This window comes from Carica papaya, chromosome 7, assembly GCF_054855325.1.
Source record: "Carica papaya isolate Zhongbai chromosome 7, ASM5485532v1, whole genome shotgun sequence".
In the NCBI taxonomy this organism is placed as follows: Eukaryota; Viridiplantae; Streptophyta; class Magnoliopsida; order Brassicales; family Caricaceae; genus Carica; species Carica papaya.
Genome location: NC_142315.1, coordinates 4,289,812 through 4,306,894, shown reverse-complemented (window position 1 = coordinate 4,306,894; position 17,083 = coordinate 4,289,812). Strand labels below are relative to the sequence as shown.

At 32.3% G+C, this 17,083-nt stretch overlaps 2 protein-coding genes across 13 annotated transcripts; both read right to left on the bottom strand.

The window, feature by feature from the left end:
* Nucleotides 1–2,221: 2,221 nt before the first annotated feature.
* LOC110822020 (uncharacterized protein At4g18490) lies at nt 2,222–14,098 on the bottom strand. Of its 12 annotated transcripts, XM_088207983.1 has the most exons (17): nt 13,838–14,098; nt 13,598–13,683; nt 13,011–13,140; nt 12,394–12,529; nt 11,840–12,022; nt 10,969–11,706; nt 10,489–10,671; nt 10,279–10,404; nt 10,006–10,125; nt 8,509–8,658; nt 8,256–8,436; nt 7,716–7,783; nt 7,583–7,622; nt 7,310–7,462; nt 4,694–4,804; nt 4,526–4,611; nt 2,222–2,515 (listed from the first exon to the last, which is right to left on the bottom strand). In XM_088207983.1, exons 2-16 carry the CDS (start codon nt 13,607–13,609, stop codon nt 4,531–4,533), a joined length of 2,412 nt encoding a protein of 803 aa, XP_088064109.1. In that variant the 5' UTR covers nt 13,610–13,683; nt 13,838–14,098; the 3' UTR covers nt 2,222–2,515; nt 4,526–4,530. The 12 variants fall into 12 exon arrangements, with proteins under 12 accessions (XP_088064109.1, XP_088064115.1, XP_088064108.1 ...); XM_088207989.1 differs by lacking the exon at nt 2,222–2,515 and having other exon boundaries at nt 4,253–4,611; nt 13,011–13,145; XM_088207982.1 differs by lacking the exon at nt 2,222–2,515 and having other exon boundaries at nt 4,253–4,611.
* A 1,110-nt stretch (nt 14,099–15,208) lies between these two features.
* On the bottom strand, nt 15,209–16,424 carry LOC110822036 (Integrase-type DNA-binding superfamily protein). The gene has a single exon (XM_088208320.1). The coding sequence runs from the start codon at nt 16,308–16,310 to the stop codon at nt 15,372–15,374; it is 939 nt and encodes a 312-aa protein (XP_088064446.1). The 5' UTR covers nt 16,311–16,424; the 3' UTR covers nt 15,209–15,371.
* Nucleotides 16,425–17,083: the final 659 nt, after the last annotated feature.

Genomic DNA, 17,083 nt, shown 5'->3' with positions numbered 1-17,083 from the left:
ATAATTTTAAACATTGAGTTATTTATTACTAATAAAAATTGAGCATTTAATTCAATAAAACTTAGAAAGTTAGTCATTTAATAGCCCATTTAGCTTTATTATTATTATTAATATTATGGGGCAAGAGAACCTAGGATGTGTATTGTTAAAAGGGTTTGAAACTTTTGATGTTGAATTGTTTTGAGTGTCCAAGTCATTTGTCTTGTCAGCATGTGAAATCATGTGGGCATTGAATCTGGAAAGGAGCTTTCATTGGGTTTTCAAGAGTCACGCTTCCAAAACCTTCTTTGGCTTATTATACGAACCCCACAATGTGTGCTTTGAATTGTTATATAACAAACTTCCAACTTCACTTGTCTCTAACACTTTCTTTCTTCGTCTCGTACACAAGCTGACCATTTTCTATCATATATATGTATATGTATATATTATTTTTGTTTCTTTTCGTTTTGAATTTAAAATGATATATGTGTGTCCAATGTCCTATGCTCAGCATCCTTAGCATATCTTCTCTTTAGACAATTGATCCTCATATAGAAGCATTTCTATTTGATTAAAGTATGAGTATTATTATAACGTTGAAAATTCATAGTTATATTTCATAATTTTACACCAAAAAAAAAAAAAACTACAAAATCAATCTCCACTCCTAGATTAAATTAGTCATTCTTAGTTTTTTATACGTAATTTTTTAAAATTTATTAAAAAATATAAATTCATGTGTAAGTGAATGATAAAAAAATTTAAATTAATTGAAGAAAATAATATTAAACGATAATAATGAAAGTATATATACTATATTGTAAATCAAATTAATATTCAACAATTTTAAAGATCTTCTCAATAAATTGAATATAAATGTATCAAGTTTTAGACAAAATTTAAATATTAAACAAATCATCTCAATAATATTTAATATTTCTAATTGTTCTATGTCCTTGTGATAGGCTTGAAAATATATTCAAACTTTTTATATTTAGATCTAAAAATGCATATTATCGTTTTACTTCACATACATGCAATTGTTTGAATCAAATTATTGGATTTTTTTTCAAAGTCCTACATAAATTACTAACTTAGAGTGTAAAGTGTTAGAATTATATTTCATATTTTAAGTTATAATGTTAAGGATGGTATAAAATTAATGTGATATATATATATATATATATATTGACACACGTCCATTGCAATGATAACACTAGTTTACAATAAAAATTTGTTTCAATATCAATCAAAATTAGTTTATAACGTGTTTGTGTGTGTGTGTGTGTGTGCACGCGCGCATATATATGTTAATAAATTATTTTTGAAAGTATATTTTATAATGTTTTTATACATAAAAAAATAAAAATAAATATACATGATAACAAAGTAACCTATACATCATTAAAAGGATTAGTGATGAAATTAATAGAATAATTCATAAATTATTGCTAATTGTCGTCATTGAAAACATAACTGTTGCAATATGTACATTGCTTCATATATAGAGATAAATATGTAGATATATATATATATATATATATAATCCAGTAAGATAAACTATCTAATCAAAACTCCATAAAGTCAGAGAATGAGAGTTAATAGTATTTGTTGACTAATTAATTGAGCAGGAGAGGGTAGATAATACTATCTAATTAAAAATCCAACTGATTGTTTATTTAAAAACTCTACTAAAATTAAAATGTAATAATTAAACATTTTTATTGAAATTAAATTATCTAATTAAACCTCTAAATTGTATTATCTATCAAATTGAAAATTTTGCATATCACAATCTTTCAACTATTTAATTAAAAATTCTTCTGAATTAAATTCCAATTAAATGTTCCGTTAGACTTCTAATTAGAACTCGAACTCAAAATAAAATGAAGCATTGCAATTATATTAACTCTCTAATTTCTCCACGTCGCTAATAAACTAAAATTGTCATGAAAAATTCTTCTAATTCTTGACGGCAAATGATATGCTTACTTTTATATGAATTACTACATAAAACAGGACATATCTCCCTCAAAAAAATTATTTCCCGAGTAATGAAATTGTTCTGTTTCATCCTTACAAAAATAAAAAATAAAAAATAAAAAATAAAAAATAAAAACAAACAAATCAGGACATATGAACCCAAAATTAACTCAATACAAATTACCAGATTCAATAATTAGTAACATAATTTAATTTATAGGTTTACCTACGTAAATAAATTGTTAAATACTACACATAAAAATAACAAGAGTGTCAGATTTTATTGCATGTACTAATACGATCCTCACGGGTTTTACATGTGTTTGATCATAATATTTTTCCTAGTTGACAATGGTTTTCCATATGCAACTAAATATCTATAGATGTTGCATATGGTGTCCATTTCTTTCATATAAACTTTGAAAATTAAGATCAAATCACAAACATGCTCTAACCACATAAACTGCATAAATGGTCACGGCATTCACAACTTAGTTCATAGACCCCAAACATTCTTTTTTCCTTGTTTCTGATTCCTAATTCATAAGACCTGCATACACAATAGGCATATATTTATTTTGTTGCATCAAGGGATGAAAATCTATGCCAGGAGGATGCCAATTATTCAATTTTTTCCCTACAAAGAGGATCTGTAATGATATAATGATCAGTGGTGTTTGGGATCAGGACCGGCCGGACTCAAACGTTTCGAGTCGCTGAAATTTTCAAAAGTGTTGCCTGCAAATCTACCATATACTTGTGTTGCTGACACTTTTGCAGCATAAGACTGGATCAGATTTCTTCCCACTATGTATGGACTAAGGGGGCGAGATGTAAATAATGGAAATGAAAGTATTATAAGCACTAGCCACACCAGAAATGTCAATTTAGCCATGTTCACCCTGACTTGTGAGAGAATAGCTGAAAGTGCAATGTGAATAGACTTGATGGTTGTATTTATAAAGCTATATATTACCTTTAAAAAAAAAAAAAAAGCGGTAAAGTCATCTCAAGTTAGCTTTCTGCATAAACATGCTAAATTTTTCTCTAAATGATTTTAAAGATGCATTCTCCCACGTTAATCTACTAAAAAAATTAATTGCATTATTAGAAAGAACCTAATTTTAAAAAAAAACATATTTCTTTATTAATTGAACTAACTCTTAGTATATATATTAAATTTATCTATACAAGTGGCATCTCCCAAAAGACAAATTAACCTTTCTTTCTATTCTTATATTTGATTAATCACTAAAAACGAAGATATCCACCAGTTCCATCTCCGAATATGAGGTGTCTCATGATTTTGGTTGAGTTTACAAAAGTCATTCTTCAACTCGTTAATCAACTAACCAACCATTTTGCTTCAAGGAGTCACCCTATTTCGGCATCTTCCTAAAATAACATCTATGTATACTCAACAAGAAGTTTACAAATTTTATCTGTCCTTTTCACATCCATGACCTCAAAAACTATCATTTTAATAGAAAAAATTTCAGCAAATTTTAACTCTTTTATTGCATGAAAACATAATTTTAAAATTTTTCTGTAGTTTATAGATAATAATTTGAACTAACTAGGATTTTTTAATATTATTTTTTATATGTAAATTTAGAAGATAATTTACCTAACGTTCAATATTATTCTTACAGCCTTAAATTCTTCTGAATAAATACTCATTTTCTATAAATTAAAATGATAATTAAGGAATTGAATTCACATCCTCAAATAATTAAGATGACAATAAAGAATGATTCGATCTATTATTTATATATTAATACTCAATCTCGTGTTTGTATAAATTTTCAGTTTATTCATTTGAATTAATTATTTTATTACTGTTTGATGTAAATATATTGTGTTATAAATTCATAAGGACTCTTTGTAAATGTACGACGAACTTTATGCCTTGAGCTTGGTTTGTTGCAATAAGCACAGGACAATATAAATCTAAACAAGGAGAGAAAGGTAGTATAAGTACATAGTTTGAAGGTGGCAAGAACCAGTGCAAGCTCAACTTGATACTGTCTAGTTTAGCTCCAGTTAGTTGTGTTCTTTAGTGTAAAAACAAACCTAAAGTAGTAAATTTGGGTTCCATGTAAGTTCATATAAACCAGTCTAACCAAACTGCATGCATCTTGGTGATGAGAGGTATCATCATAGGAAATAATTGCAAAAGAAGACATTTTCTGAGAATGATAATGATCCTAATTTGAAACAGTACAAACATAAACAGTCAAATTTATGCAAACCATGTATTTTGACTCATTTATTCCTATCTAGCATATGACTAGTAAGAACTTTGTCCATTATTTGATTACTTAATCAACATAAGTTTTGTTCAATCAGAACAGACCACGTTTAACTTCCGAATCACCCGGAGTTAGTATAAAAAGTGAACTGGATTTAGGAAAACATGAGGTTTAACTATGTTCGTGTAACTCAAAATGATAAGAGGTAAGTGGTTGGCATCACTTAAATCACAGAGAAAATTATATCCTGCCACGAAGTTTTTGCCTGTCAGGGACGTCATCAACTAAGAACGAGGCAAGTGACATACCTTCATTACACAACTGTTGATCCTAATGATTTCACTGGAAGCTCCTTGGACACCAACTGAGCAGCAAACTTCTGAAGCTTAGATATGTTTCCAAATGTTAAGGAGAGGACCTGCACTTTTGTAGCAAAAATAAGAAACTAATACCATAAAAGACAGCTGAAAGGATATCTTGTCTTCATATATGGGATGGTCGAGCATCAATAGATTATTGCTGTTCACAATGGCTCGAACCAATATCTCTCTAGCTTCCTCATGTTTCTTTTTGAGCATGTTGGCAATCTGCAAAGAATGAAACAACTTACTCAGCATAGTGACTGTAATGTGATTCATGTGGGTAAGTTCACTTCTAAATATAACAAATTATTTCCTTAATCATCCCAACTATAACGTTGCCTAAGGACCACTAATTCAACAACTTTTGAATCCAAACTATTGCTCGCTCAAAATCCGGAGTTTGAGTTAGTGCTAGGTTATAGGTGGGCTTTAGAACTACTGATTTAACAACTTTCAAACACAAACCATTAATTTTTAAAAAACTCAAACTCAAGTTATTAGTAGTATAAAATTTGAACTTTTGTATGACTTCAACAATTACATCTCTCCGATATGGGATTGAGATATCATACAAACTGTGTATAAATATCCATCATATATATTCTATATCTACAAAATTTTTCAAATCCATTGAACTGAGTCTAACATGTGTAAATTTTTAAGTGACTTGATATGAAAGCAACAACTTTTGAGTTGATTATGAAATTTGCATATAATCATTCTGAAGATAAAGATGGGAATAAATACTTGATTTTAGCATCAAATCACTTTAGACTGCAAGTATGAATTAATTATTACTGTGTCATGTAACAAACTAAATAATAAATTTAGAAAAAAAAGTGAAAAGACAAAGAATTTACGTAGTTCAGCCAAGTCAACCTACTCAACAAGATGGATGAATTCGGATTCACTATAACAAACTCTGGAAAATGTGATCTCTGTCTCTTTTTCCCCCTCAATAAAAGCAAAACTCACATAATGCATCGAAGTCGACTTAAAGGGTAAAAATAGATACATATTTACACATACATAAACCCAGTGTTAAGGATAAAACTATAAAGCTAAACTATAGCATGGGCGCTTTGCCTCTAAGCTCCCCAAAACTTACCCTCATCCACTCTACTACCTAGGACGACTTTATTTACTAGTATTCAATCACTTGAAATCAAGATAAGTTACAAGAACTTCCATCTCCTATTGAATTTCACCAAACATGTTCAAAACTAAAAACTCCTCAACAAAGCCATCCCACCGAATTGGCTTAAGAGGCGTGTCAATTGCTAAAAATCTTCACCAAGTCCAAGCAATGTGTGCACTTGCTTATAGGCACTGTTTTAGTCATTATGTCCGCTAGATTATCTGTTGTGGTAATCTTCTAAACTGCAACTTTATCAGAACTAAAGATCTCATGATAAAGTGATACATGACATCGATGTGCTTGGTTGTTTCATGATGCACAGGACTCTTAGTCAAGTCTGGCACTTTTATTATCATAAATAATAGGAATCTGACTGTACAAATCCTAAACTGATAATTAGACCCTTCAACCATATGACTTCTTCCACAGCTTCTGTAAGTGCCATGGAATCTACCTCACAAGTCGAAAAAGAAATTTTGTTGCAATATTACTTCCCAAGTTATTATACACTTTCATAACAAAAAAAGAAGAATAATAATAGCAAACTTACATAGTGTGAAAACATAACCTTTTAGGATCTCATCTTGCTTCAGTGCATGCATAACCAAAACGTAATATACCCAACAACTCTAATAGAAGAATTAGAACTATTATATAATAAACAGATATTGGATATACACTTGAAACATCTAATTGCACATATTTACTGCCACTCGATATGTTCCTTCATGATTTTCCATAAATTTTCTAACATGTGAAATGTCATACATTAAAGTGCCCACTGCACTTGAGTAGATTACATGTGACTTCTACTCCACCTCATCCTCAAATATAAGTGACTCATTTGAGGACAATGTGAACTATGATGTTAGTGGATTACTCAATGGCTTCATTCTATATTGAAGCACTGCAATGCTTTTTGTATAAATGTCTCATGATAGATACCACTTTGCTATTCTCTCTATGGATCTCCATGTGTAAAATCTCTTTGGCTGCCCCAAGATTCATCATCTCAAACTCACTATTCAATCGCTCCACAAATTGTTTATCTACGTAACATCTCTGGCTGCAATAAACATGTACATGCAACCAAAGTAAATAAAGAACAATTTGCATGGGATTTCCATGGACGCCTTTCTTTTTCTTGAACAGCCATCTTCATCTAACAGTTTTCTTATCCTCTGCTACCAACCATTCTGCCTTCTATTGAATCTTTGTATGATGATGGCTCATCAAACTCCAACTCCTCAGCCATTGTCAGAGCATAGTCAACAATATCATGTCTATATCTTTGTGGTGGTCTATTGTCTCCTCTATCTACCAATAGTTGTAATACATAGGGTTTCTAAGGCTCGACCTTTATTGAATTTCTGTTTGTCTCCCACAATGTCCTAATGTCAACCTCTAGCTCCACCTATTATATGTATTCTCTATTCTTCCAGTACCAATTATCTGTATTTTCTATTTAACATAGCCAATTCATCAAATGGAACATTTTCACTAAGAAGGAATTTTAGATCCTTACATTCTCAAGCTCTTTTGCTAAGAAAAGGTTGATTGAGTGAAGCATGGGAAACATATGGTTCACTTACATCCTCAAGCTCTTTTGCATAGGTCTCTGCCCTTTCCACATTGCTGTTGTTTTGCAAAACAAGAGGCATTTCCAGCTTTGTGAGGCTCACCTCTAGAGTAGCTTCCAGCATAGAAGTTGACTGGTAATTAGTCTTGATCTCTTTACAGTTTTCCTGATTGCAGGCACTTAAAACAGTTAGAAAACAGAAACAAAAAAAGTTACAAACATCAACATCATAAATTTTAGTAACAATTTGGGATGTACGAACCCACAAGCATTATTGGTAAGATACCTTTTCTTCAACAAATATTTCTGAGGACTCCGCAACATTTCTGCATAATTTAAGAGAAAAAAGCATACATTATGCCAACTAACTTCTCAGTAAATGGAGCTAGGCTGTCTATATTTCCCTTGTAAAATCATACCTGCTTTCACTCCGTGGCCCTGATAACCGTTTAATCAGCTTCAATGATGCTAAATTTGCATTTGATTCCTGGAAAATATTTATATATCAAAACTATAAAATTATATAAGTGTGAAAACTTAATTGAAAAACTTAATTGGATTTGGAAAGGCTCAGTCCAGTTATTTGTATTCCAAATGTCATCTTATACACATATACATTAGGTTGGAAGCAAAGCAAAGATCAAGCACAGACTCTTATGCTAAAATTTAATTAACAGAAATTGGGTGGTAACTAAAACTTAAATTATAGACCTCTTGCTTCTAATACTAAATTATAAAATTGATTGTGATCAATTATCCAAAAACTAGAATTTATAAGGGACAAAACTATAATTAATGCCTTAACAAATATTAGAACAAAAAAAAAAAGAGCCTGTCATGATCTTGTGGGAAGTAATTAGAAATTAAGAGCATCAACATTGGAGAAAAAGAAAGTTAGATACTCACAAGAAACAGAGAAAAAGGTTTGTGAAACTGAGTGGACAGGAAAGAAAAGGTACCTTAATATTTTTCCTTTTCAAGGATGGTGTTGGAAGCGTTTGTGTCTTAGTTCCACAAATAGAGTAAGAAATCTTAGAAAATGTATTTCCTTGTAGTTCCATGTTTTGCTCCAACTTCCCCAAGGAAGTAATTTCTTGATGAGGTATTGAGCTTGATGGAACATTCTTTCCACCTGGGATCCTATATTGAGAGAATATAACTATTACAAAGATTCATAATGATGTCCGAAAAAGAAACATATACGCTTCGTACCTCAAATTTTTCAAGCTAGATAAATCAGCCATCCTCTTAACAGTTTTAAGCTTATCAACAGAAGAAACCTTGGGGTTCCCTACAGATTCCATGCCTGAAACAGCAAACTTAGTTGTCTTCTCAGATGGGCTTGAATAACTAGGTTGAGAACTGCAATGAATTCCCCCAAGGTCAAAAAGCCTAAATCAACAATATACTATCTTGTAAGGATGGAAAAACTCCTATGCAACTAGATTATAAGAACTCATAACAATATGTAACATTACAAGAAACACAAAATGTTTCCATGACACAAACATGAAGGAAATGTAGCTCGGAATAATAACATCAACATAAAAGTTTAAAATAAAAGCAACAGGACAGAGAAAAATAATTTGAGAACACCTCAAGAAAAAACAAAATTCAAATTCTCCATGGTGAAATAGCACAAACTTTTTAATATTTGATCAGTACAAAGATATCCATCAAAGACATGCCAAAAGAAGTTACCCGTGTATGGATAAATGATACAAGAAAAATATTAAGAGAAGGAAAAACAAAAAAGTAGTAGTTTTGCAAAAAGTTACTGCAGCCGACAAAGCTTCAGGTTACATGCAATTGGTCCATTCTGAAAACTCTTCACCTTAACTAAATGCATGGAATGTTCAGAACTCTTCAGAGATTGAATCCCTCAGGCTCAAGCACCAAGGGCCTATAAAAAGTTCGATAATTATATATTTTTCAGATTTGAAATTGAGGTTCACAATTAATATATTTTCCCTGTCTATGTATAACGGGTGCTTGTAAAGCAGAAAACAACACCTGATCTCCTTTGTAGCAAATCTTCCAAATAAGAACACAGTGCCAATAAATGTCATGATAATACATATCAAGGTATTTATTGCAGAACACTTTACTTCTATACCTGAAAGATTCCTTCGTAACTACTGTATTTTCCTCAATAATTTTTCTTTTTTCCAGAAGAATCTTGCGAAAACACTAGCTATTCCACATTTCACTGGTCCCTCAGGCCATACAAAACCTTCAAGAACTTAAAGATTTCAACGTTGAGAAAATTTTCTAACTTACGTTGAACAAATTTACTCAGCTCCCAAGTGTTAGACAATTTACCAGAACATGTAAACAAAAATATGAAACTGAAACATCAGAATAGACACAAATCCAAAGGTTCTGTTCCTGTAATGCAGAAAAAAGAGTTCTAGCCCTTTTTTTGCTGTGTCGTCATTACTTTGTTTGCTCTGATAACATAAAGCAATTTAGGAAGAGTAATCCACTCAAAACCTAGGCATTCAAAGATCCCCAGTTAGATAATTAGTAGCCTTAATTTCAGTAATGGAATAACAAAGCTCTAAATCAAATCAAATGAAAGTTAGACAACCTAGCATGTCAATGCTCATTTAACTAATTCTAAAACAGTCATGACCTAATTCAGCTTAACACCAGGCAAACATAAGCTAAATATAATTCAAAAAATAAACTGAAATATGAACGTCTCACCCTGCATCATTCTCACTTCCTAGCATGAAAGCTTTTCCTTTACTTGCTTCTTTGTCTTGTTGTGTTGAATAACCAGCCAGTTTGGGCCCGTTCCTAATACCATCAGGGCTGAAACTAACCCTGTTGAAGATGGCGGAAGATACAATTATTTTAAGGACGGATTCGGTCACAAATTCATTTAGTTCTAGACTGGCAAAGTCTCCTTCCATAAATAAGAGAAAACGTTCGGACTATGCCAACTTTGTAATTTATGGCCAGGCATGGATGCCTTACCTCGAATTGCTAACATTTATCATCTGTTTAGCTCCTAAAAAGACAGGATCTTTTTCCGTCAATTGCTTCAAAAGAGGATCTGAATTACCATCAACCAATTTCCTTCCAAGTTGTGAGTCATTAGGCCTGCAGTCCCCATGGTGAAGACAAAATGAATATGCAAGTATTATAAAATCAACAACCAAACCTGTCAAAAGAAGCAAGGTATACCTCTTTTCATTTGCAAGACGAGAATTTGATGAATCATTGCCTCCAAGTGAGGAAAACTCTGGTTGTGATAAAGACGAGGGACACAACATAGGCCCAGTTTTCTCTGCTCCACTGAAACACGTCAAACGGATCACTCCAGCTTTGTTCTCTTTTTTTGCTGTCAAATTATTATATACTCCTTCACTGCACTACGTTAAAAAGAATGAACAATAAATGAGAAAGTCTAAGCACAAAGATTTGGATAAAGCCTCAGTAAATACAGTCTCTAGACACAATGGAAACAGGCAACAAGAGATCTGCAAATCAAGTCATGGACCTTCTTACATTCCAGACATATTTTCAGTCTCTATGATCGTGCATTTCCATGTCAAGTTACTTTTATTTATTTCTTATGCTAAAATCATATACAAGGAGTGTTGAAATTCAGTAAATCACGCATAATATTGATGGCATTATCAACATGTCTGTGGTTTATCTTACCTTCCAAGTGGGACAAAAGGAAGGTCTGAAGTCAAACTCTGAGTGTCTTGGTTAGCAGAAACGTCTTCTTGTGCATTTCTAGAGACAGCTTCAGTCAAGGCATCTTCAGGATCCACATCACCATGAGTAGGTACAGTCTCATTCAATGGTTCTTTTACGGTGTTGTTGCCTGATTTCTCTTGATCAGACATAATTTTCTCTGATCCAATAATACATAGTGGTGATGAATTCTCTGGTTGCCAGTTCTCATGATTAAGTTCCTCAACTATCACATTAGTATCCACATTCTGCCTTACACCTACATCAACGTTTCCTTCTGTGACATGAGAACTTAAATCAGTGTTCATATCTGAAACAGCATCTTGATTTGACTCTTTCTCATAGATAGATTGGAATGGAAATTTATTTCTGCCTTCCACAGCACAAGATTCTGTGTAGGCTGCCATTTCCGTTGGGGAGCTCTCTTGATTTGTTTCTTCAAAGAGTAGAGTCATTCTGTTCTCTGGAGAAGAGCTTGCCAAGATAGCAGGACCTCCTACCATTGTCTCTATCTCTGAATGGGCAATTCCTTCTGATGCTGCAGGTTTTGTAATCATTCGATCATCAGCTTCATGACAGAGAATTTTAAGGCCTTCGTCCTCGTTCTTATCTGAGGCAACTCCTTTTTCATCTAGATTTTTCTTGGAAATCTTCTCTCCATTCATCACCATGTTTGAATCAAAACTGAAATCATCTGACCTGCTCCCATGACAAAATGCTAAGGTAAGTAGTTCAGAATTGAAAATTATGCAGGCTAACATGCCTATGTAAGAATTTCACAGATCATGGTGAAACAGTTAAATATGAAAAAGAAAAATGCATATCCTCATACTCATTAAAATCAAACAAGGTAAATCGATTCTGTTTTCCTTGATAATTTCTGCTGGATTCCTCCTTAGACCTTTCCCTTTTTTTTGCTGTACTTTTAGATGGGGAAGAGAAGTCAAGGTCTGGCATGTCCACCTTGAATGATGATAAGTTACCAAAATCACCATCCAGATTGAAATCCATATCACTGAAAGAAAAATAGCACGAAAAAGTAAGGTTCAACATTCTGCAATGGCCAATGCACATATCCATCAGTCATATATCTACAGAATAGGTGAACAATCATATATCTGTATGCCAATGCCTCTTCTTCTTTTGGGAAATAAAGTTTCTACGCCTAATATACGTTTCGTGGCAGATATCTTGAATTAAGGATGGTCAAGAGTTAACGAGATATTGATAGCATCAAGAGAGCACAACTCAAGCATTCAATGCAGTAAATGTTTACTCAGAACCGGGTAAAAAGTAATCAAGTCAAGAACTAGATATCAACACTTGGATATCAGCATTTTTAAATACCATGAAACAATTCAATGTTTGAGTTTTGGCGATGCTTACAACTTCCCGAAATCGAACGCCTTTTTGTTTCCTTTAGGTACTGTTTCTAAACCAAAATCCAGTGCAACATCTTCCATCATTGACGTTGATTTCCAGGAGCTAAGGAATTCCTTTCCAATTCCATCATCTGCTTCAACTATAAGGTAGGATTTTTAAACCATGTTGATTTAGAAATGACAGAGAATAAAAATTATAAACTTCCAAATAATACTATCAGAGTATCTTAAGATATCAGAAAAGACAGATATAACATTGTCTAGCTAAGGGCCTCTTATCTCATTAAACTCAGAGAATTCAAAAATTATTAGTGCAGAAGATTAGGACTGAAACCCAACCATAAGTTAATGTTATAGCTGAATATAGACAATTCCCAACAAAAAGATACAGATGGGCTACTTTTCTCTGTTGTCCACCTACCTTCAAGTAAATTAACTTCTTGTTTATAGTTTTCTGACATTTTCATCATCTACTGACACAGATTCTTTCGTGAAATGAAATTATGATCATTCGGCTGCTTCTCATTTCCCCATATTGCTACATCCTCATTTAGATACCGCAAAACTGGTAATCTAAGCTTCTAAATGCATGTTACAAAGAAAAGAAATAGACGGGAATACCTAGCAGTGAACCTTTCTCCTTTGGATCAACAGAAGAGGTTCCCTTTTTCAGCTCTGTCATCTGGAAACAACCAACCAACTGTAGTGGAAAAATTACAGTTGAAAAAGCGACATTTGGCCATGCATGATGCTTTCCTACCAGACAACGACCAAAATTTGAGACGCCAAAATAGCACCAAAACAAAAGATAAATTAACAACACGTAGAACTGCCCAAGGTTAAATGAATTTAAAAAAATAAAATAAAATCATCATAAAAGATATATATGAGCCAGTAATACAAAAGAAACAAAGCGAATCAATTCAAACCGTTTCTCTGAGCAAGAAAACAATTATTTTATGAGTTCATCTTGAAGTTGTTGCTTAAACATTAAATTAAAAGACATAAAATGAATGCTATCAAGTTTATCAGCTGCGATGAGATTTATACACAATCCAAAGCAGCAAGGATAATTGACAATGATAGAGAAATGTAGATTAACTATCTGCATTGAGAAGCATACGAAACTTAATTAAGAAAACTCTAATCAGGATAAAACAAATTCAGTCACCTAAATAAGGCGCAAACTGAAAATTGTGAATACTCACTGTTATCTTCATTTAAGACTGATCAAATACGCAATCTAGCAAGTACTAACGCAGTTAGATCAATTCTCATATTGACGGAAGAACGCCTTAAAAACACACAAAAATCATAGATTAAAAAAGAGAAGAAAAGAAAAGGCGCTTCTAAACTATTTTCAGGCCTAGAACCATGAAAAACTGTTGGTTAAGTACACCAGAGAGAGAGAGAGAGAGAGAGCTTAATGAAGGTACTAGAAGATTAACCTTCCAAGCTTCAATCCGCGAGCGAGAAATGTTGCTGTTCTGATGCAGGGAAATTTGAATGACCGAGAAAATTAAAATTTACCTTGTTCAGTTTTTGAGAAATGAGGATATTTCAATCGCCGGAAAATATTGAAAGAATCTCAAGCGGGAAAGAATATGTTCAAAGTGCAGTGAAATTTTGTTTTGAAGAGGCTACCACGCATGTATTCGTAACTTGGGACTCGCAAAGACGCAGGAATTGAGCGGGTTCGTTGGTCATAATTTTAAGCGCGCAGTCATTTTCTCCATTTACTCTGTTCTTTTAATTGAACGAAAATGATTTAATTTTATAAATTATTATATATTTTTCCATTTTTTATTTTATTAAAATTGCTTTTTAAAAAAATATTCTTCAATTATGGTAATTACATAAGCAGTATCTTAAAATACAACAAAAACCCGAACACAAGTTTACTTTCAATGTATAATTTGAATATTAATGATAGGTATTGTTGAAATAACAAAAAATTAATACAAGTAATTATCGTGTGTGTGTATATATATATATATATATATCTATAAGTAAAACTTGACTACCATGTGCCAATTTTTCATTTTATTATTTCTTTAAATATAAAAATGAAACTAATGTGTTAATATATTTAATAAAAAGGAAGCCGCTTTTTTCTAAACATTTTTATATATATCTTTTATTGTTTTATTTTTTTTTATAGAATTTATTTTACTAACAAAATTTATCATTATTTTATTTATTTTAACTGTTTGATTAGTTATTCGAGATCTCGATTATCTTTTAAGTTAGTAATTCTAACTTAACGTGAATATCAGTATTAGAACTCGTTAAAAATATTATGAATTTTAGTCATTACTTGTACTTTATTTATTAATTTTCCTTAATTAATTGTATTTAATTTTTAAAGATTTTATAAATTAAGTGATTTAAAAAAAGAAAAAGTGTATGATAAAAAAATAAAATTACAATTCACTAAAATAGTTTGTTAAATAATTTTTAAAAAATTTTATAAATCATATTATAGATTGTGAAAATGGTATTAAACTTCATATATACACAAGCATCTACAACTAAGATCGTATTATTAAAAGCATTGACCGAGCGGGAAATAGAGGGTTTGAGGAGATGATCAATCAAGCTATGGAACTCTCGTCCCACCAAAACTAGGAATCTAAAGAAAAATGGTCCTAGTAAAACATCATGGTGTAAACAAAGAGATCTTTTTATATATACATATATGTATATATATACACGCACACAATTCATGTGAGCGATCTTCCTTGAGTCCTGTTAAGTGATGGAACTGAAGAAAAGCTAGTTGCTTGCAAACGTATACGACCAAAGTGAGCTCCTAAATAAGCCTGCTCAAAATGGAAAAAATTTACATATATAAAACAGTGCTCACTTACACATGCTAGATACACTCATGAATAATCAATAAACATATGTGTACGTATATAATTGTAATTTATGAATGGTTCATCTATTTTTATTTCTATTGCTGCTTACTTAGCAATTTTGTTAAAATGAAGACAACAAACTATCCAAGTAATCACTCCCTAAATCCTCAAACTCCACAACATCAAACTCATTCCCCAAAGTCTCATCACCCACACTACAATTAATTCTCTTCATTAGTCGTTGGTGATCATCAATCAACATATTCTCATTATAACAGTTATCTCGATCATGCGGTAATTCCCAGTCTCCCGATGCTCGTTTTCGGGCAACAGAAACAGTGGCTTCGCCTTCAAGAAATGTCCGAGATTGGTAATTCCCTTGAGAAATTTTTGTAGATGAAGAAGTCGCAAGATTCTTGTCATGTTGATGATCAGAACTATAATTAATACCCAAAGCTTTAGCAACTGTGTCAAGAGGGAAATTTAGGTAAGCCTTAGGCCCTCTAATTCTCAAAGCAGCTTTGTCATAAGCTAAAGCTGCTTCTTCAGCTGTGTCAAAAGTCCCTAGCCAAACTCTAGCGCCTTTCCTCGAGGAATCCCTTATCTCCGCAGCGTATTTTCCCCACGGACGCCTCCTCACTCCACGGTAATGGCGTGTCGAAACCTTATTCTCTTGTCCAGCTCTTGCAGCAATTGTCACCTTTTTAGGCCATGGAGGATCTGTGCACAGTCTGGTACTTGTTGAATTATCTTCACAAGATTGTTTTTCATGCCTTGCTAGGTCAAAACCCCCTTCAAGAAGCTCATCCCAGGCCTCTGCTCCCATTGACATCCACCTCCCTAGACTTGGCAACCTTCGTAGGATTCTAGCTGAATCATCTCTTATGGCCAGACTTGGTAATTCTTCCCATGGTTTACACACTTCTAATGAACTTTTTCTGATCTTGTCTCCTCCATTTTCGCCGATGAAACTCGCCCATACATTCTCAAGAATAACCTCTGATTGCTCCTGGTGAGTATCTTGATCATTTTGACCATCTACTGTATTACTCATCATCATGCAGAATATACACAGTTACAATCTCTAAAATGAATGATTATTTAATTTAAGATCATGAGGATAGCTTTCCAGGGTCTGGGTGTATATATATATATATATATATATATATATATATATAGATATAAAAAGATTAATGATGATCTCAACAGCTAAGCTACACCTTTATTCTGCACACGGTGGGAAAAAACCCAGTTGGAAACTTGAGGTGCAATCAAGTGACAAGCTTAATTCAGGGAGGAAATCAGGATTCAAACAACAAAGAAGAAATGGGGTTTGAATATCTGTTTTTTTAAGGCTTCTGGGTTGACTTCTGTGGTTGTTCTCTAATCATTTGGTGGGAGTAATCGAGGTGTATGTATAGGTGCATGTACTTGGAACGTATATTTTATTGAAAACCCATTATGTAATTCGTCAGCACGTTAGGTACGCGGTACGTAAAAGAAAAAACTGTGATGACAAATTAATGTACTTAAGCCTGATGAATATCTATTGAATTTGTTGGGTATTATACGGCTCTTGTTCTAATTATTTTGTCATATATTTTTTGTCATGTTTATATATATTACAAATATTATTTTTTGATTAAAGATTCTCAAATTTTGAAAAATTAAATAACTCTCACGTTGAATTTCGTTCAATTTTAATTTAAAAATACAAGGGTACAATATAAGTATTATAGAAATTTAGATTAAAAATATTATTATAATTTCAAATCCTTTCTGTGACTGCTTTCTTCATAAATGAAGACATAAATTTGTACTTATAGAATTGAA